Source organism: Theropithecus gelada, chromosome 4 (genome assembly GCF_003255815.1).
Source record: "Theropithecus gelada isolate Dixy chromosome 4, Tgel_1.0, whole genome shotgun sequence".
Classification (NCBI taxonomy): domain Eukaryota; kingdom Metazoa; phylum Chordata; class Mammalia; order Primates; family Cercopithecidae; genus Theropithecus; species Theropithecus gelada.
This window is the reverse complement of record NC_037671.1, coordinates 150403233-150425792: the sequence shown is the minus strand read 5'-3', so window position 1 is coordinate 150425792 and position 22560 is coordinate 150403233. Positions and strand designations below refer to the sequence as shown.

The window sequence follows — 22560 nt, the reverse complement described above, 5'->3', positions numbered from 1 at the left end:
TTATTAAAATGAGACAACTCTCCCGATGAGAATGATCACTCTAGGTAATAATCAGCCAGAAGGTGCACCCTTGCTTAGAATTTAATTTTGTTTACTGAGAAATCATGTTATGGAAGCTTGCCGAGTGTGTTTGCTCTTGGCAGGTGTGTTAGCCAGAAGGTCTGGCTAGATGATGATGTTTTTAAGAGGCAAGATGCATGGTTTTAACTGTGTTGAAAAGTAATTGCAGGGACTCTATAAGACATTTTTATTCTACCACATATATGAAATAAAAGCATTTGTTTCTAAAAAGAATATTCCCTAATTATTTTTATTATAAAGACATCCTCAATGATATACTGTTGAAGAATTTCTGTGCCACTATCCCTCCTATTCTAGACTGCCACATAACCAAGAAGGTATCTTCTTTGGTGATTTAAAAATACAATCTTTTCTAGGAGTATACAGCTCCTTGAACCTATCCAGGGGATCACATTTCTCATGCTGCTGAGCTATAGACACTCCCTCCATAAAGCCAATAAATATTTCATTCCCTAGAATTGTAAGCACTTTAAATATTATAATCCTGCCTCTTTCTCGCATTTAAGAGGCATTTGGATCTGCTCCATAGTATTCCTTCATCCTCAATGAAAGATCACTTCTAATTACTGGTACTTGAGAACATCAAATTCTTCTTTCACTTAAAAATCAACTCAGTAGAAAGTTATGAAAGCGGTTCAGAACATAGTACCTATGACGGCTCCATATTTGTTATATTAAAATCACCATTTAGCAGAAAGCCACTTTAAATAATATCCTTCTAGAATTCTAAAATCTCCAATTCAGATAAAGCTCTTAATCAATAATAAAATTAAGTATTTTAAGATAAGGAATATCAAAATGCAATCCAAACCTAACAGACCCACAGACTTTCCATTGTAGCCCACACTCACCTCTCCCGAGGAACAGCAAACCAGTACTCTGGCTGCTTTCTCCGTTTGCCGTACTGCTGGACCATGGCTGCAGTGTGAGTGGCAAAAGATTTTCTCATTGGTTTTCCCACTTTGATGCACAGGAACATGGGTGGGGTCTTGCTTTTTTCTGCTTTTGAAGGAAGTATATCTGAATCACACATGAAAAAACTCTTCCTCAATATTGACAAATTGATAATAGAAGAACTTTTCAACTTAAAAAGGATAGTGCACAATCCTCTCTTAGTCAAAACTTTGCAGAAACATCCTACAACATCATATCAGGACTAATAAAATTTTCAAGCCTTTTTTAGTACTTAAGGAAAAAGCTTTGGTTGTTTCAGGTTGAAGTACATCCCATGAGTTGCTACATACTGAAAATAAGTATAAAAACCAACAGAATAGCAAATAATGGAGAATTGGGACAATTCATATTAATGAATGCTACTGATAATCCAATTATAACAATGCAATTCAGTTTAGAATTGAGATCTCTTCAAAAACAGTTTAAACTCCTCTAGATTTAGAAAATAAAGGTTAAAAAAAGGAAGTAGCTTGAAAGATTAAAAGTAAACTACTTTTGAAGTAGGTATCTAGAGATCTATGTCATAGCTCAAGTTCCAAAATAGATACCATATCTTGTAAATTTTCTCTCCAATTGTTAATGCTATCAGCAAAGATATACTCTATTGAGAAAACATTGTTTTCAAATAATTGTACTAATTTGGGTATTACATGTGCAAATTGTAGAAAGGCAATTATACAACAGAATATAAAGGCATTAAAGAAAAACAGCTTACCTTCAATGGGTACCTGAATTCTCTTTAACAGCCACAACTGAACTTCAGATTTATTATCCATTTGTGCACCTTGACAGCTGTTGTCCAGAGTAGATTCCAAAGAGGAGTCTAGAGCCTCTTTAATCACATTTTCTTCTGTAGAAGAGTTCAGTTTTACTGGGAGGGGCTCTCTCTCTTTCACACAGGTCTTATCTGGCTCTTTATTGCCCTCAGTTAGGGGATTGCCTGCCTGGGAAAGAGAACTACTAAGGGTAATGTCTATTCCCCCTGGTTCAATACTTTTTCCATCACTTAATTCTGTTTTCTGCAAATTTTCAGATACCTGTGACCCTTCTTTGTTCTTATTTAGGTAATATTCAATGAGTTTAACTTTATCTAGATCTTCATGTATGTTCAGTGTGTTTTCTACCCGGCTTTCTGGTGAACCAGACTGCTTGTCCACTTCTGGCATTATATCCTGCTTCTCACAGGTTTCTAAATCTAGCGCCCCCTTCAGTTCAACATCATTTTCTGTTCCCAAAAAGGCTAGAGCAGACTGCACCTGCATTTCCACGGCTGAATTGTTTATTTGTGACTCAACCTTCTTTCGTTCCTCTGGGTCAAGAGAAAGGCACTCCTTTGAGGTGTCTTTTTTGTCCATTCCACCATCAGTTTGAGAAGAAAGTTCTTCCAAGTCAACAAAATCATCATCTTCCCCTAGAAAGTTTTCTTTGGCTGTAGATTCAAATGCAGCAGAAGTGTTGGAAGGTTCCTTGCTAAGCTTAGTCACTGTGGGAGAGCCATGGGATGTCTCCCTAGAAGATTCCAGTTTCTTTAATTTCTCTGACACAGAGCTGCCTGAGGGCTTTGTAGGTGTGTGTTCTGTGGACTTCTCCAAAGGTACTGTTGGTCTGGAATCCGAAGTCATGATTTTCTCTCCATTCTGCTGTCGTTTTTCCTTGTTGATAGATTTGAACTTACTGAATGGGTTGATATCCTTTTCTGAAGCCAGGTCTTCCCATTCTCCAGGCCTGTACAGAGGACAAAGATCCTGAGGTAGGTCACTGTTGGGGGAGAAATGGTGGGTGCACATGGAATGTTAAAAATAAAACCAAAAACAAAATGGAGGAAAGGCAAAAAACAAAACAGAAACGCAACGAAAAACTAATACATAAATATACCACAACTTAAATTTATGTTCAAATGATTTCAGAATAAAAAAATAAAATCAAGAAATTGATTTCAAAATGAAACATAAGTCAACTAAAGGAAACGGTGAAAGAATGAACCATGAGAGTTGCATATCCTACTGGAATCACATGATGAATTTGGAAGTTATACATGAACATGGAGATGTTACCCATAAGATTTCTAAATATGAAATAATAATGTATCTGACTTTCACGAAGGAAAGGATAAAGAAGAGGAAATATTTTAGTATCAATGTCTAAAATTCCTTAAATGTGCAAACCTTTTCCTTTTCATCAAATAGTATAGAAAACAATTACACTAATTTTGAAATGCTCATTGACTTAGTAGCTACTCACTTAACTGCTCCATATAAAGTCACTGACCTTGAACCCTGATTCTGGGTTTCATGGCTTAGGATCTGATGCTTCTAATCATAGACAGCCCTCTACTCCCAAAGGAGATGCAAGAGGAAGCTTCCACTATTATTGTTGGTATATGGCAATTGCTCCATCTTATAATTTAAAAATGTATAGAAAAGTGAATCTTATTTAAAAAGCTCTTATGTATAATACTTACATTTCTTAAGTAAATATTTCATTTTATAACAATATCGCTTTACTTTATAGCAATGGTGCAGCTCGTTTATCAGCTGAAACACATTGTACTGGGATGCAGTCAATTATCTTTCCTTAATAACAGATGCTCTACTTCCCAGATTGGAATTACATAAAAATACTGATTAAACATGTTCTCCCAAGTGTAAAATAAATGATCAAGAAATATACTTTAAAAAGAGCAGCAAACCACCATGGCACGCACCTATGTAACAAAGCTGCACATCTTGCACATGTACCCTTGAACTTAAAATAAAAGTTGAAAATAAATAAAAATAGTAATAATTTCAAATACGTGTAAAAAATATGATTGGAAATATCTTGAGTAAACCCATCCACTTACCACTGCTACTAGTAGTGTCATTACTGGGTTGAAATGCAGAGATATAAAAACCCTTTTAAAGAATAACATTTCAATTTTCAGAAATAATTATATTTTCTAAAAAGGTCAGATCATCTTCAGATAAAACTTTATCTGCTATTTTGGCTTTGAAATAAATGGTTATGACAATAAAGCAACAAAGTACCAGGAAGTTCTGAAGTTCCAAAAGACTGTCTTCCCAAAGTGACTTTATAAACCATCTGCATGAAAGGTTCATGCTTTTTCCAATAGAAAATAAAAGCCTACGTAATTGGTTGGCTCCAACAAATGCTTTAAAAAGCCTTCGTAATTTATAATTCATTTCAATTTAATAAGCATTCATTGAGCCCCTAAGTGCTGTATTCTGAAATACAATTGTGACAGAATCTCTGTTCTGCAGGAACTTGCAAACACAAAATGTTTTGCCCAACACCAGCATCCCAGGAGATGTTAAAAATGTTTCCATCCTAGATTCAAATAAGTTAGTGAAATGTAGCATAATCTCCCTATTGGAACTCAAAACTTAATTAGGCATATTAAAGGCTGTCAGAAGTCCTGCAACAAAGAAACCCAAGTTTCCACATACTTGATTAATAAGCAAAACTTTCTTCCCCTTCTCTACCTAGCTTGACCCCTACAAAAATACCTTCAACTGCACTCTAATTAGCTTTCTAGATTACCTTGTCTACCCCTTTCTTCTTTTACCTAATCCAAACTGCCCATTCCCTACTTGAGATTAATTTCACTATCTGCTTTTTCTGCAGTGCAGTTGCCAAGTGTACATAACGGTGTCAACTGGCTAGTTTGTTAATTAATGTTTTCTAGACTTAGCCGGACACCTAATGATGATCAATAATCCTTCCAGTTGTTCCCTTCTTACTCACTGTGGCAGCTGGAGCCACAAAACGTCCTGCACGTGTGTGCATGCACGCGCGTGTGGGCACACACACACACTCTCACACAAGTACCAAAGTTGAAGGTGAGGATGGAGGAGTTTTACACACATCCACTTTTAAAAACTATTGCACGTTGCCATGGGGTAATTTGTACTTACTGTTATTAAACTGTCGGTAATAATGATGTTTTAAGTAATTTTTAACTTTTAAACAATTTATGAAATTCTGAAGATAATACAAAGTTTATTTCACACTGATTCTCACACATTCTTGTTTATTAGACTAAAAATCCTTTATATACCTGCATCCAAGGCAGGAATCAATGCGCAACCCTGAAATAATTTCAACAAATTGGAAGCTGATTCTTTTTTTTTTTTTTTTTTTGAGACGGAGTCTCGCTCTGTCGCCCAGGCTGGAGTGCAGTGGCCGGATCTCAGCTCACTGCAAGCTCCGCCTCCCGGGTTCACGCCATTCTCCTGCCTCAGCCTCCCGAGTAGCTGGGACTACAGGCGCCCGCCACCTCGCCCGGCTAGTTTTTTGTATTTTTTAGTAGAGACGGGGTTTCACCGTGTTAGCCAGGATGGTCTCGATCTCCTGACCTCATGATCCGCCCGTCTCGGCTTCCCAAAGTGCTGGGATTACAGGCTTGAGCCACCGCGCCCGGCCGGAAGCTGATTCTTAACTCTGCTCTTTTCCTGTAATCATGGCATTATCCCTTATAATCGAGATCATTAAACATAATCTCACAATGAGGTAAGTTTTTATATAAAGAGGTACTGTCGCCGGGCGCGGTGGCTCAAGCCTGTAATCCCAGCACTTTGGGAGGCCGAGATGAGCGGATCACGAGGTCAGGAGATCGAGACCATCCTGGCTAACACGGTGAAACCCCGTCTCTACGAAAAAAATACAAAAAACTAGCCGGGCGAGGTGGCGGGCGCCTGTAGTCCCAGCTACTCGGGAGGCTGAGGCAGGAGAATGGCGTAAACTCGGGAGGCGGAGCTTGCAGTGAGCTGAGATCTGGCCACTGCACTCCAACCTGGGCCACAGAGCGAGACTCCGTCTCAAAAAAAAAAAAAAAAAAAATTAAAGAGGTACTGTCTATTATTAAATAGAATAATTAAGATCCTAGGCTGTAGATGTGCAATGGTACTACTCCCTTAGGAGCCACATTTCAGTAGGGAATGCCCCTATTTGTTTGGCCACCCATTTAGACACTTCTGGCAGCAAAATTTGGAAACTACTTCAGGGCCCATGCTCTGGTGCTATCTTCAGTGGCTTGAGATTGGGGAAGGGCTGCCTGGACCAGATTCTAATGGCTGTAGGAGTCCAGGGGAATCTACTTGCATAAACCCCCAGGGATTTTGTGTCTGGTTTAGCTCCCTAGTAATTTCCTTTTTTTTTTTTCATATGAGCCCCAAGGGCTAGTTTCCCTCTGTACTGTTAGGACCTACTGCTCCGCCTCTTCCCATCACTGAAGGTTTTAAAAATTTTTTACTGCTGGTTTTTATAGAGAAACAGACACAGTAGAGCAAAAGGACAGTAAAAATCAGATCATCTGTATAAGTTAATCAATTCCCTGAGCTTTCTTAACTCTTTCTCTTTTTTCCTGGGGAGCTTCCCTCTCTTTTTAAACAATAAATCCTGCATTCTAAGGCAAAAGTAATCAGGACTGAAGTTAATCTACATTTCAGGGAAAAAGCAAATTGGTATTACTCCCTTTTCACAGCATGCGAAGGTGGTTACTACTCTACTTGACCCAAACCTCTCACTGTGCAGGACTGAGGGAGGAAATGAGTCAGGGAGACTGCCTTTCCTAGAAGTTAAATGAAGACAAACATAACTCTCCTTAGTTACACCCAGAAGAAAACATTATTCTCTTACTGATAGTTGGATACACTTCTTTCAGAAAAATGCCTTTCTTCTTCCATAATTTCATTAAGAACATGCACTGCTTTTTAGAAAAATAAGCCAAACAAATACTATTTTAACATGATGGCTTCTTTTTCTCCTTTAATCTTTATATGTTCAACTTTTCCCCTCATTGACTTTATTCTTTTCATTTCTTCTCATTTTTCTCATTTTCTTCAGTGCACAAATCTTCCACCTTCGAAACCACGTCTACACAATCCCGCAATCATGCAAATGCCCTCATTTTTAAGCTACATTTAACTCTCAACACCCCCTTTTTCCTGGTAAACAAAGAAATGTCTTACGATGGCAAGGCATCTTTGATCTTCATGTGAGAAATGTCATTGTAGAGCGCAATGGAAACCACCTCTTCCATGGGGCAGATGAGACCATACTCCTCACACCCATTTTCAATAACCAGAGGATCAGACTTATGAGGGTCAAACATGATGTTGTTAGGAGTCACAATCATGACACCGCCAACCACACCCTGCAGGAGAAAGCAACAGGACAGAATCACTTCAGGCAGAAATGCTTTCGGCAACTACCACAGAGCTTTAACTAACTCAGATGGCCACTCCATGGACTTTGTGAACCACAGTATCCTATGTGACAATTACATCCCCTCTGTGAGGACCAGAAAAACAGGCTGAAGAAAGGCAATGCTGGATGGTGAGGCAGAGAAAACAGATGTGGCTCACTGAGGCAACCAACTGAGCCTGATTCTATCACAGCTGCTGCAACAGCACAGCTGGTTCTCACATATACGTCTCAGATTTCCCAGATCCTGGTTCTCACATACACGTCTCAGATTTCCTAGATTTTCTAGTTCTCTGTCTACAAAATGGGAGGGGCTGTCCAAGTGCTTTCCCGATCGAGAATACGGGGCTTTACAATTCACTCTGCAAGTCTTCCCCATGTGTCTAACAAGTGCATGGTTCTGTGCTAAGGGAGCAGCTGTTTCTGAGTTATAGTGCCAAAGAATAGTCCTGATATTTTTCTTTAAAATATTTAGAAAGCCCACATCCAACAAAAGTCAACATAAATAGGAATATGAAACTTTTGTAGCCAGAGTGAATACAGCTGAACTATGGAGATTAAAAGCAAAAAGTCGTAGCTTGGTGAAGTCTTAAAAGTCTGAAGGTTGCTCAAATTATAAAAGAGACCTTAATGGCCATAGGGATATTATCTACCATGAACAGCAGGATACAGATAACTTTCTTTGGGCAAATGCTTTATTTTGGTACTTTTAATGAGTTTAGTGATTATCTTAGTAAAAAGTTTTGTAGATCCAGCAATCCCATTACTAGGTATATATCCAAAGAAAACGAAATCATAGCTCAAAGAGGTATCTGCACTTGCATGTTTATTTGCAGCATTATTCATAATAGCCAAGATATGAAAACAACCCAAGCATCCATCAATAGATGAATAAAGAAAATGTGCTATATATACACAAATTATTCAGCCATAAAAAAAGAATGAAATCCTGTCATTTGCAACAACATGGATGAAACTGGAGAACATTATGTTAAATGAAATAAGCCAAACATACAAAGATAAATACTGCATGATGTCACTCATATGTGCAATCTAAAGAAGCTGATCTCATAGAAATAGAGAGCAGAATGGTGATGACTAAGAGGTATGGATGGGCCAGGTGCGGTGGCTCGGGCCTGTAATCCTAACACTTTGGGAGGCCAAGGCAGTTGGATCACCTGAGGTCAGGAGTTTGAGACCAGCCTGGCCAAAATGGTGAAACCCCATCTCTACTAAAATTACAAAATTAGCCGGATGTGGTGGCACATACCTGTAGTCCCAGCTACTCAGGCTGCAGTGAGTAGAGATCGTGCCATTGCACTCCAGCCTGGGTGACAAGAGCGAAACTCTATCTCACCAAAAAAAAAAAAAAAAAAAAAAAAGAGGTGTAGGTGTTTAGGGGAAAGAGAAGGATGGGGGAGATATTGGTCAAAGGATATATACTTACAGTTAGGAAGGAGGAATAATAAATTGTCTAGAATAGGCAAATACAGAAAGACAGAAAGTAGGTAAGTGATTGCCTCACAGAGATGGGGGTAGCAGGGAGGGGAAATAATAGGGTGGGAGAGTGTGAAATGGGAAATAACTACTAATGGTTATGGAGTTTCTTTTTGGGAAATAAAAATGTTTTAAAATGGATTGTGGTGATGGTTGCACAACTATGTGAACAAACTAAAAACCACTGGATTTTACACTGTAATTGGGTGAACTGTATGTTATGTGAATCACATCTCAATAAAGCTGTCTTTAAAAAAAAGTTTCTTTATGTCAAGCATTATTTATTCTTGTTTGCAAACTTTATAAATGCACATCGGTAACATATTTTTCCTATTATCTAAAACTCATATGAAGTCTCCTATGACCACAGGAATTCACTGGTTATCAAGATAGTCCCTTCTCCAGAGGCTCACTAAAAGCTGAATTTGTTCTCTGTGAAAACAAAAAAACAAAAACACCCAGAAAACAATCAACCAACAACCAAAAAACTAAAAACAGGATACAGCAGATATTAATACTAATATCACCAACAGCAAATACAGGTTGAGAGCTTACTATTTTCCAGATTAGGTGCTAAATTCTTTACATACATTATCACTTTTCATTACAATACTCTTATTAATTTTTTTATTGTTCCTATTTTACGCATGAGAGAAATGGAAGCTTAAGACATGTAAATACCTTGCTCCTGGTCTCAGAGTTAGTGGGTGGTAGAGTTAGAATTTAAATTCAGTGAGTCTGACTCCAGTGTTTGCTGTTATATGTGTATTATACTATCTCCCTAACAATTCATAGGCCCAAACTAAAAGAAAAGAAACAATGAATCCAAGGTCGCAAAGAATCACATTTCCACTCTGTGATAACATTTACCTCAATAAGCAAAATGGCCAGGCATCCAATAGAGGAAAACTAATAGATGCTTGTCAAATCTAAACTTGACACGCTGGGTAAGATCTTTTAATGTAGCCTCTGTTCCAGTAACTTGTAACCTTTAGTTTTTCATAGATTTCAAGGAAAGAAAACAAATTACATTGCTATATACCTTTCCATCGGTGAAGTATCGACAATTCATTTTTAAAAATTTCACCACACCTGGCTCGTCTTCTTCAGAAGTAGATGATAAGACTCTTTCAATGGGTTTTAAGGCCTTTCGTGCTAAGTCAGCATCCTTGTGAAAGCAAAAAATTTCAAAATCAAATAAAAGCACTTTTTCAAACAAATTATGTGGGTAGATCAAGCCCCATAAATTCCCTGTGACTATACTATTTCTATTTATGTGGAACATTAAACAGGCAAACATCCTTTGTCCTTCAAAAATATCACAAATGTAATAACAGATATCCAAATCAAACTAATTTTTTTTTTTTTTTAAGCAAAGGCATATGTATGAACCCATAAAACTTGCTCATGAAATGTCTTTAGAAACTAACCTCACTGGGCTGGGTGGGGTGGCTCACGCCTGTAATCCCAGCACTTTGGGAAGCCGGGGTGGGCGGATCACCTGAGGTTAGGAGTTTGAGACCGGCCTGAGTAACACAGTGAAACCCTGTCTCTACTAAAAATACAAAAATTAGCTGGGCATAGTGACAGGTGCCTGTAATCCCAGCTACTTGGGAAGTTGAGGCAGGAGAAACGCTTGAACCCAAGAGGCGGAGATTGCAGTAAGCCAAGACCGTGCCATTGCACTACAGCAGTCTGGGTGACAGAGAGAGACTCTGTCTCACACACACAACAACAACAACAACAACAACAACAACAAAAACACTAACCTAAATGAAAAAATTCATATTAGACTTGTGATTCAATTTATTTTTTTTTAAAAAAAGGATGAATACAAGTAAACTATCCATGTCATTGGAAATTTAACTTCATACTTTTACACAAGACATGCATTTTTGCCTTTTTAAAATTTTTTTTATTTTTATTTTTTTTTTTGAGACAGGGTCTCACTCTCTCACGCAGGCTAGAGTGCAGTGGTATGATCATGGCTTACCACAGCCTCAACCTCCCAGGCTCAAGTGATCCTCCCACTCCTGAGTAGGTGGGACTACAGGTATGAGTCACCATGTCTGGCTAATTTTTAAAATATTTTGTAGAGACAGAGTCTCACTATATTTCCCAGGCTGGTCTCAAACTCCTGGGCTCAGACAATCCTTCTGCCTTGGCCTCCCAGAGTGCTGGGACTACAGGCATGAGCCACTGTGTCTGGCCATCTTTGCCTTTGAAACCTTAAATGTGAATAAGTTTCCCTTGGAGATGATGCATTCTCCAATTACCTAATCTCAACCATCTAGGGAGAATTTCAGATATTATCTTGCGAAAAATAACATGTTCAATTCTACAACTCACAAAAAGTCTCTTTAATAAAAATGAACTTCAGTGCATGAAGTACATAATATACATACAGGCAGTTTATCATATTCTGCATCTGATGATGAAGGAGAGACAGTAGCACCAGGACTGGATGATGATAGCCTTAAGGTACTGGAAGGAGAGTTGGCATCTGGCACAAAAAGGACCTGAGAATGGGAGAGAAGAGATGGGTGAGTACCCGGAACCAGGCAAACCACTAGTGAGTGTTTAGAGAAGTTATTCTCTGCACAGTATCATGTTTAGTGCATGATAATGACCTCAGTTGCTTTCAAGAAACTCATAAGCAACTTATAGTGTCTTAGACTAATCCATGAAATGATACTCAGCATATGAATGTGTGTAGTACAAAGGTTACAGAACATGCCTATAGACACTGCAAGAACTCAAAAAGGGAGAGCAAAGCCAGGCACAGTGACTCATACCTGTAATCCTAGCACTTTGGGAGGCCGACGTGGGCAGATCACCTGAGGTCAAGAGTTTGAGACCAGCCTGACCAACATGGTGAAACCTCGTCTCTACTAAAAATACAAAAAAATTAGCTGGGCATGGTGGCACATGCCTGTAGTCCCAGCTACTCGGGGAAGCTGAGGCAGAAGAATCACTTGAACCCAGGAGGCAGAAGTTGCAGTGAATCAAGATCGTGCCACTGCACTCCAGCCTGGGCGACAGAGGGAGACTCAATACCTCAAAACAAAACAAAACAAAAGAAATGAAAAAGGTAAAAAGAAAGGGAGAGGAAGGTGGGTAAGTATTCTGGGCAGGCCAAGCTAAGCAAGTGGGTCCAAGTGAAGCCTTGAAGAATAAGTAGAAATTGGATAGGAGAGAGGGGAGAGCCCTCCAGGATGGGGGACTAATAGTATAAGGGAAATGAACAGAGAGAAGCATGGCTTCTAAACTTAATATCTGTGCCAGGTAGAAATGGAACAAACCCAGCTTGCTAACTCCAAGCAGGCTCTGAGTTCTAAACTAGTATGGTCCTTATATGATAAATTATATAAGGTAATATCAATACAATGATCCCAGCATTTTCTCTTCCATCAGTGTCTGGGTTATGTAAAACTAAAAATCCACCCCCCACGCCCCCACCAAATTATACAGAATAGCAACCTTCTGCAAAATATTCTGGTTCTCAAAACATTATTACAATCCTTACGTTCAATACTCTTTTAATGAGACATGCTACATTGTGGCATCTATCAAATATGATCTTTTGCTTGTTTGTTTTTGAGACGGAGTTTCACTCTTGTCACCCAAGCTGGAGTGCAGTGGTTCAATCTCAGCTCTCTGCAACCACCACCCTCCGCATTCAAGAGATTCTCCTGCCTCAGCCTCCTGAGTAGCTGGGATTACAGGCGCCCACCACCAAGCCTGGCTACTGGCTAATTTTTGTATTTTTAGTAGAGACGGGGTTTCACCATGTTGGTCAGGCTGTCCTTGAACTCCTGACCTCAACTGATCTGCCTACCTTGGCTTCCAAAGTGCTGGGATCAGAGGGATGAGCCACTGCGCCTGGCCAAATATAATCTTAAAATGATGATCTTTAATGTTATAAAACAGAATTCAGAGCTAATCATGTAACAACTGATTACTGATCAATATTGGTATTCACTGTCTCCTATCTTTCTAGTCATTTAAACCTCACTTCAATCCAGAAAATATTTGAGAAAACACATTAAAATAAAAGTGGGAAAATCAAAGTCAAGGAGATATAAGATGAGGATTGATTACTACTAAAAATATACGCACCAAAACTAGTAACCACTCATTAAGAAGTGGGCCATAAAAGTGACTCTAAGTTGCCATATAATTAATGCAAAGAGACGACATCATTAATTAGCAGAATTCAATTTCCATGAGATAAAAATGAAGAAGTTTCTCAGAAGTACATATACTCTCCTATAGAATCTCATACAAAGGAGCGTCCTAGACTGAACCATTTGTCCTCTATGATGCACTAACAGTAAATACAATAACCAGTTTTGGAGTATTGCTTTTTACAGCATCTTCAATATGGGTCAATGGCAAATGTCAAAGTTTATAGTTCTGTAAAAAGTAATTTACATAGGACTAAAATTTTGTGGTCTTGGTATACAGCTCTTATTTATCTTATATTATACAGCTAAACTAGAGTAATGAATGGATGGCGTTTTTCCCAAGCAATTCTCCACTATTATCAACTTTTTTTTCATCTGAACTCTTAAAAAAAGTATTAGGTAACAGAAATTGTGATTCAATCGTCTGAGCATTCCAAATGTTGAATCTAAAGAGTAATTCCTAAGCTTAAATAGTTGACTGCACTGTAGAGAGAGGTGGGCAGCAGCCAGAACATGTGCTGCCTCAACATGGAAGTGAGCCTGGATCATGGGCAGGGGTGAAAGTCTCCTATTGCCTTCAGAAAATAATTTTGGGTTTGCTCCCAACACATATGCAAATCAGGATTTGAGGTCTTAAAGTTCTTAACCATACAGCAATGCAGTCATTTTAGCCTAGAAAAAAAATTTTAAGCATGTGTAGCCAAGGTATCCTGTGAATATGAAAATATCATAAAGTTGAGCTGGGTGTAGTGGCTCACGTCTGTAATCCCAGCTACTTGGGAGGCTGAGGTGGGAGGATTGCTTGAGCCAAGGGGATAGAGGCTGCAGTGACCCATGATGGTGTCACTGCACTCCAGCCTGGGCAACAGAGCGCGACCCTGTCTCAAAAAATAAATAAAAATAAAGGAGAGAAAATATTGAACCAAAGCACATTATCATTTATGATAATACTATGACAAACAATAGTGAGACACTGAAAATGGCAATGAAAGATAAATGCAGAATTTCTAGAGTTATATACAATAAGAGTATAATTACCTGGCCTGGAACAATAGTATGTGTGAAAAGTTTATTTAGTTCCACCAATTTATTGGGAGTGATGTTAAATTTCAGTGCTATGGAGTTTAGGGTGTCCTGGTTTCCAGCCTAGAATAATCAAACAAGTAAGAATCAATACATAAAGCAAAAAAATCAATTTTGATAGATACTATTAATTTATCTGCAATATGAATAAATAATAAAGTAATAGTTCCATCAAGATAGACTACAAAAAAAAGAGTGAATACGTTGTCAATTCTTAATAAAATCATTTTAAAGCAAAGTCTTAAATGCAATTCATTTCTGGGCTTCCTCATTTTCAAATTTCACTGTCCACTAATAGATTTCTAATTTTACTTTGGTGCAACTTAGGCGTATGAAATAAAGGTCCATGAGCTATAATGAAGACTACAACAAGAAAAAAATACAATGTACACACAGTCCCCACCCTCAGAGGAAGTGGGGCTACTTTCTCTCTTGTAATTTTCTGTCTATTTGCATGACTTTTCTGTATACTATAAACTGCTGGTTTGTATGGCAAAGCTGGCAAAATGTTTTCTCCTGGGTTCAGTACACTGCTTGATACATGGAGGGTACTCAAAAAGTTGATGAATGAATACTGTGAAAACAAGGAAATCAGAAAGAAATTCAGATTAGCTACCAATAATTGTTCACTGTCATTAAAACCACAATTTTCTACGGTCAAATTAGTGTTATTCTCTAAATCTATGAAACTTGTGACATATGTCCCAGGTGTACACTTTTCTTTCCTTCTGTAGTAGAGGAGGAACAGGAATAGAGGGTAGTGAGGAGATGAGAAACTTCACAGGAGAACAGCTCTACCCAGAAAAAAAAGTTGGCTCCCTGAGGTCATGTCAACATCCCAGGACAAACTCCCTGACCAGAGTTGCCAGATAGACTTGCTAGTGGCAGGTCACTCTGATGAATGTCACTGAGAAGTTCCCATTGATAGCCCTGGGTCAAGACCGGTATAAGTCCTTCGTAAGCAGAACTGGCTCCACCAGGTGAGCCTTGAATTATGTGGAGATGTGAGAAGGCTGAAGGAAGATGTGGACTAGTGAAAGGGTAGAGACGTAGGAGAATTAAACCCATCGCTGCCTTCAGTATCAAAGGTCCAACTACTAGATGAACTGTCTCAGACTAAACAAAGCTTATGGTTACAGATTACATTGAAACAGCCTCAAAGCCTTTCTAGAACAAGTTAGGATACATTATATGTAGTATGTATAATTTTTTAAATCACTAAAGTAACAACATAGGCCCCTACTTCTACCCTAGGCAAAACTATCTCCACTAAAAACAAAGTTAAAAAATATTTTCAATACTGTATTATATATTTGTATACTACATTCACATTTTTATGAGTAACCTTATAAAACATACACTGTATAGGGGGATCAGAGAGTGAGAAAAACTTTAACAATCTGCAGTTATTAAAGATAAGATATATATGTAGAATTAGGGCACAGACCCCGAGAGGGATGTTGGTATCATTAAATGACTGAAACGAAATCAGAATGCTTGATCATCCATAGCCCAGGAGTAATAAAAGCAATCGGGTAAGTGCTAGCAGATTCTTTAAACACAAATTTATATGAGTTACCTTTTATTTCCAATGACAAGCACAAAAATAACTTGCCAAATAAAACTAATCTCCATAACATAAAACAAAGAGGTAGGCATACCTGCATTATTGATTTGATCACTTGTTAATGTTTAATTAATTTGGAGGGTTTTTTTGTTTTTTTTTTAACAGTCACTACATTGTTCAGTATATACTGTAGGAAGTAACTCCTGGCAAAAGCACCTCTCCATTCTTTGGAGGGGCATGTGAATAAAGGTGATAGACAAATACATACAGATCTTAATGATTATGGCTTTCGAAGTAATATTGTTATTAATAATAAATAATTGAGTCCAATACTTCTTGAGTGCCTATTTTGAGGTAAGGCACTATTCTAGGTGTTATGAGGACCAACAGTATATTTTAGACAACGGTAATATAAAATATAATTATCCTAAATCCTTTCCAAAAATGACTATGCTTAAAAACTTTAGAAAGATGCCTAGAGATGTTCACAGGGCATTGAGCATGAAAGCCTGTGACAGAGATCTTCAGTGTGACTCTACAGAGGCTTGCAGATTTACTATTCCAAAAGAAACACCAGCAAAGAATTAGATCTTGCTGCCTGTCTTATATAGGGTCTGACATTGCTTACAAATAATGACTATAAAATAAGTACACATTAGGAAAATACAACCAGGCAATGGCAACAGCACTTAATTTCTTCTTAGAAGTCAAAGAGAACACTCCTCAAGAGTGCTATTTAATAGTGAATTAAAATAGATCTACAACTGAGTGCCCACTTTGTGCCAAGCCTAGGATACGTAAGATACAACAACTCCTGGCCTCCAGGAGCTTATGATGCAGTCACAGAGATAAGTACATGGCACACAGTGTGGAGCTGTAGTAATGAACACACACCTAGCATTGTTCATCTACTGCTCTACAGTAGGGAATTCCTGCAAGCTACGAGGAATATAATGCTGAACAAAGAGAGGTCTAATCTCTCTTCATGGATGTATAAATTAAAACATGAGATACAGATTAAAATAACAATATGCTAATAAATCAATAATGTCAAACTGAGATAAATTATGTTAAGCAACATGATTCTATGAGAATGTTAAAAAAGGCATCTGGCCTAGACTGGTGGGCAAAATCACAGAAGGTAGTAACAAACATGAAGAGTAAGGGGATGAAGATGTCAAGAATTAAGTTCTAGCCTGCATAAATGTAGGAATGATGGAGTCATTGTTTCCTGAAAGAGGACCAAGCATGGAGGACTAGGTGGATATGTTGAGTAGCCAAGTAAGTACATAGCTTTGGAACTTAGAAAGAATGTCTGGGTTGATGACCTAAAAGTGGTAGTCCCTGTTATATCAAAGATAATTCAAGTCATCAGCTTGTTTGGAGGTTCTAACAGGGCAACACAGTTACTGGAATACCCATGACCCAAGAAATGTCCTCCTCTATTGGGGAAGGTCATCCTCTTCATCCAAGCTCCATAGGGATGCACATGGAGTGGTGGAGGAAGAAAGGGATTCCTGCCTAGTCAGCCAGATCAGCCTAAGCAATGCTGGTGATCAACAGGGTGATGGATGTTACAGGCAGATCACCCTCACATTCTCAAGTCACTGGTTTATTTGAGATTGACCCGGGAGAAAATATGGAGGAAAAAGAAATGACCTAAAACTGGTCTTAAGAAGCTTCATTGTTTCATGGGTACACAAGAGGAATGCAGCCAAGGGGCAGGATGTGTCAGGGAAAACCATTATATAAATCTAATGCTATTAACAAACATTTATACCACCTTGGTTATACTTACAGTGTATTCCATAGTCCCATGGGGCTTCTGAACCACCATCTTCTTCTCTTTTTTATCATGTGTTTTGTTTTGATTGTCATCTGAAGAATAAATTGTATGTAAATGAATAATTTCATTTTCAGGGACTGAAGACAGGGTAAAACTACCATGTATAAAAACTCACTTTCAAATCAACTGACAAAAAGACATTAATAGGAAAATGGACTCAGGGCACAAATAGATCATACTCATAAAAGCACACTATTCATCCTCAATAAATGATTAACATTAACTATAATTAAATAATATAAATAAAAACCATGAGGTAATGTTTATAGTTACTAATGGTTTAAATGATAATGTATAATGATTATGAAGTTAGAGTTAAACCAGTGGAGTTATTATATAAATGATGCCTAATGTAAATGAGTACAGTCCTTTTAGAAAGTGATTTGGTAATATGTAACAATAGCCATAGAAAGGTTCATTCTGACTTAATAATCCTTCTCTTAGGAATTTATCCTAATGACAAATTCAAAAGAAGAAAAAGACTATATATCAGCATATGGTCACTGTAATACTATTTATAACAATGAAAACAAAAAGAATACGTCCAACAACATACTAAGTTGGACCATGGATTTTACTATTTTTTTGGGGTTTTTTGGTTTTTTTTTTTTTTTTTGAGACAGAGTCTCACTCTGTCACCCAGACTGGAGCACAGTGGCATGATCTCGGCTCACTGCAACCTCTGTCTCCCAGGTTCAAGCAATTCTTCTGCCTCAGCCTCCCGAGTAGCTGGGATTACAGGTGTGCGCCACCACGTCTGGCTAATTTTTGTATTTTTAGTAGAGACAGGGTTTCACCGTGTTGGCCAGGCTTGTCTCCAACTCCTGACCTCAGGTGATCTGCCTGCCTCGGCCTTCTGAAGTGCTGGGATTACAGGTGTCAGCCACTGCACCCAGTCAGATTTCGCTGTTTTTATAGGTCAAAAATGGCCAACCATTGGCACCTGCATATGATTCAACCTAATTGTCAGGGTTAAATATATTCTGATATACTAATTCAGATATCAGAAACCCCAGAACCATACTGCAATAGATAAAAATGTGACAAAAAGAATATAAAATTGAATTAACCATGAAAAGATGCTCCAACCTGTATGTGATCAGAAAAATGCAAATGAAAACAATATATCATTTTACACCTACTAGCCTGGTAAAATCAGAAAGCTGTATAATTCCAATGTTGATGGAAATGCGAACACTACAAGGAATGTAAACTGTTCAGTCATTCCAGAGAATTAAGTATATATAGCTCATATGACCTAGGAATTTAATTCACAGATAAGTATCCTCTCCCAACAGGTATATTCTTTATGTACACCATAAAGGACCCGCTGGAGGATGTTCATCACAGTATAATCTATGGCAGTGAGGAGATAGAGGGTAAATAAAGCATGGTAGGTAAGCTCTGGGAATCCAGAGCAATTAGATTCCAGCAATTAGAAATAACAAGCCATAAATATACACCAAAAGTGTCAACAGGTTAACATAAAGAAAAACTGAATGGGATGTTAGTATCCATCTGTTTTAAACATATATCACAGATGGACACACACAAAAAAAACCACACAAATAATTTTCAGAAGTACATAAAAATAAAAACCTATACACATTGAACACAATAGAATAGTGTCGAGTTGGGGAAGAAATGGGAGTGCAGAATGAGAATAAAAGAGAATGAATGATAAATGACAAGAAGCCGAGCTTGGATCAGTAATGATAAACCATGATCTGAGAAGGGTGATTAACTCAGCCCTCTATATCTGAGGTCCTACAAGCACACATACACACACACGGAAATGTCTCAATGACATCATTTCATCTATATCACAAACATGGGGGTCCCAGATGAAAACAGAGGGGTGACATAGAAACATGAACATAGTTAATTCACATAGGATTTATCTGACTTTTAAGTATTTCCTCTATATTATTTAAAAATTAAAGCCAAGAGGAAAAAATAAAACTTAAATAGATGCTTCCATTACAGTCCTGTTCTAGTCATCTATATCTTCAAATCAGAACTATTCATGGAACCAAAGAGACCCTGAACATTCCTCTAGACTATAAGAAATGATCTCCACACCTACAGGCAACCACATCTAAATGACTTCAGGAAGACAGGACTATTGACTACGTTTTTAGATCTCCAGATAAGGAGATTCCAAAGTGCAATCACCATATTTTACACATCTTAGGAAGGAAAAAATGTAAAAACTGGTTTGCTTAATTCTTGGCAGGTAAGCAATAAAACATTAACAATACTCGTCTTTCTTTCCTTCTAAAGAATCTGAAAAATCTTAATTGTTTGCTTTTGCTTTGTTTACATGGAAGATGAATGCCCCAGGTTAATTCTTCCCCATAGTTTCTTTTGGGATTAGGTTAAGTGTTGTTCATTCCTTTTAATATCTCAGCTCCATTTTCTTTGTTGCATACTTCTGCCCTTCTTGCTGTCATCATAAACAGCTGTCACTTAAGGTCTTCGTGCTATCAGAATAGTTTCTTTATATCACTTTGTAGGTAGCTTCCTATTTCTAGAGCCCACAATATGCTTCCTTCTTCCCATGTCTGGCAGCTTCTGGCCAACGCCCTTCCATAAGCTGTAGCTAGATATCTCTGGTCCCAATGGGCACGCTACTAAAAGCCACCAAATTGTGACAGTTTACATACTGCACAGCTACAAAAGAAAAATGCATGTTGGCTAAGCCTTGCAGGATAAACTTAACAATGTACACCTGAGTTAGTGCAAAAATTAAATTACCTTCCACTGCCACAGGTGGGTAGGTTAGAAAAATGTCAAGCATGTAGTATTACTAACGGAAAAAAAACCAAAAAACAAAAAATGCCTTCCCATCAGAGTCTAAGATGTTGAGATCATGGAGGTAAAGACCATGATGTACCACCCATCCTTAAATGTCTTATGTCTTTTTTTTTCTTTTTTTTGAGACAGGGTCTCACTCTGTCACCCAGGCTGGGGTGCAGTGGCACTAACATGACTCACTGCAACCTCCACCTCCAAGACTCAAGCAATTCTCCCACCTCAGCTTCCCGAGGGGCTGGGACTATAGACTCATGCCACCACACCAGGTTAATTTTTGCATTTTTTTGGAGAGATGGGGTTTCACCATGTTGCTCAGGCTGTTCTCAAATTCCTGTGCTCAAGTGATCTGCCCACCTTGGCCTCCCAAAGTGGTGGGATTATAGGTGGGAACCACTGCACCTGGCCTTGTCTTGTATATATGGTTGAATAAACCTTTCAGTACAGATGAATAAGCCTGATAAGTTTGATTGTGAGACAACACTTTTCACTGATGTAACATCACACCAGGCAAATCATGTGCACCTGCCAAAGCCACAAGGCAAATACTATGTTTTACAGTTGGCTCAATAGAGAAGCAAAGAGGATCTAATTTAATTGCCTTTATATCATTATAGCTCAAGGCAAGGTTTCATATTGCTTCCGAAATAATTGTTTTGCAGTGAGTTGAAAAGATGGTAAACTATGTGTCTCAATGAGTGAAGTCCTGTGTGTCTGGGAACTGGGTTCTGCAGCACATAGTCCACAAAGCACTGGAGGGGCTTCTGGCCCTGGTGAGATCTAGGACGAGGCATGAGCTGCCATGGGAAAGGACCACTCCATTGTGCTTTAGGATGGTGCTCCAACCCTAGCGTTTTAGGTAAGGATCCATGCCCATCCCAAAGGCTGCAACTGTCTTCCAATGACACTGATCTTTCCGGCTTCAGGCCTCCTCACAGACCTTTCCACCTATCCAAATTCTGACCCTCCTCCTGTGTACAAGAACCTGAGGCAAATGACATAAAAGTATCTACTGCCAAGGGGAAAGTTGGCTGAGTATCCCTCAGAAGCCATTTACAGCAAAGCAACTGAACCTCATACCTGCCCACTTCTAAAATAAAGTCTTCAAAGCAGGTTTTCTCCAGTCCAATAAGGAGTACCTGTAACAAAACTGACAAAAACCCTAGAAGAATAAAATACAGGCCCTTCAGCCTAGCCCATTTCTTTCTGCATAAATCCTGGAGGTAGGAGCTGGAATGGGAAGGAAGAATGGGGTACCTGTGTTTACCTCAACCCAAGAGGATCTTGGTGCCCTGTTCATAAGTCCTGCCATCCCCCTTGTCACCCCATAAAAGGGCCTGGAGTGTCCAGAACACAAGACTCTAAGCTCCTGCATCTGAGACGATCCCCAATACAAGTTTACAGAAAGAAGACTCCTCTTTCTCCGTGCACTGGGGCTAAAAGAAGATGCTACCTAGCAGTATGCCTGCGGCCTGGAGGGGCATGACAGCCAGATGTGAAGGTATCCCTTGTAGCGGGGATACTGAAGTCTTGGATGAGGCTATGACATCAAGAGAATAAATTTTAAGAGGAGGCCTGAAGTTCGAGAACAGACTCTAAGGAAGGCTTGATTTAAGGATTGAAAAAAATATGGCTGATATAAAGGGGGAAAAGCAATTACAGGGATGGGAAAATGAATGCAATGTCACAGAGGCCATGGAAAAAAAGAAGGTGGTGTTGACACTGTGAAATGCTGAACAGAGGTCCAGAGATGGAAACCTGGAAATGGATGAGTGGAATTCACAGAGAGGTTCTGAAAGTAAAGGGAGCTCAAGACAGATGCTGTCAACATCATCAGTAGAGTAGGGGTAAGGTCATCTGCTAAAATGTAGTGCAGTGAGGGTATGATTGAGGGAGTAAGAGTAATGAGATTTGGAAGAGTTACTATGGCAAAAATGAGGTTTCAAAAATGTGAACATTAAGAAGTAACACTATACTCTGGGGTGGGGTCTCAACACCAGGGTCACAGGCCACATAAGAAGTAAGCAAATAAGTGGTTACCTGTGTGGTTATACAGAGCAAGGCAGCTGGAGCTGGATGAGCAGTGGCTGAGATACAGGTAGTGAGATATCAAAAGAGTTAGGGGAATGGCATGATGAATGAGTTTCCTATTGCTGCTATTACAAATTACTACACATTTGTGGCTCAAAATAAAGCTTTATAAATTGTTTAAAGGAGAAAAAGAATCTGATCATTTTGATAAATGCTAAAAAAGCATTTAACGAATTAAACAGCCATTATTGTATCTTTTTAAAAGAACAAAAAAATTCCAACTGTTAGAAAACTAT

The 22560-nt window shown here is 38.6% G+C and overlaps 1 protein-coding gene across 5 annotated transcripts in view; it reads right to left on the bottom strand.

Annotated features, from left to right (window-relative positions):
- Window positions 1-22560, bottom strand: part of NCOA7 (nuclear receptor coactivator 7) — a 162208-nt gene that overhangs the window by 48273 nt on the left and 91375 nt on the right. For 3 of the 5 annotated variants that reach the window (XM_025383252.1, XM_025383253.1, XM_025383251.1), the window contains 7 exons: window positions 17372-17451; window positions 13962-14069; window positions 11142-11255; window positions 9779-9904; window positions 7005-7189; window positions 1751-2793; window positions 933-1101 (listed from right to left, as the gene is read on the bottom strand). In XM_025383252.1, coding sequence (XP_025239037.1) covers window positions 933-1101; window positions 1751-2793; window positions 7005-7189; window positions 9779-9904; window positions 11142-11255; window positions 13962-14069; window positions 17372-17451 — 1825 coding nt within the window. The remainder of the gene's footprint in view (window positions 1-932; window positions 1102-1750; window positions 2794-7004; window positions 7190-9778; window positions 9905-11141; window positions 11256-13961; window positions 14070-17371; window positions 17452-22560) is intronic. The other 2 variants (XM_025383255.1, XM_025383256.1) reach the window with 1 other exon arrangement.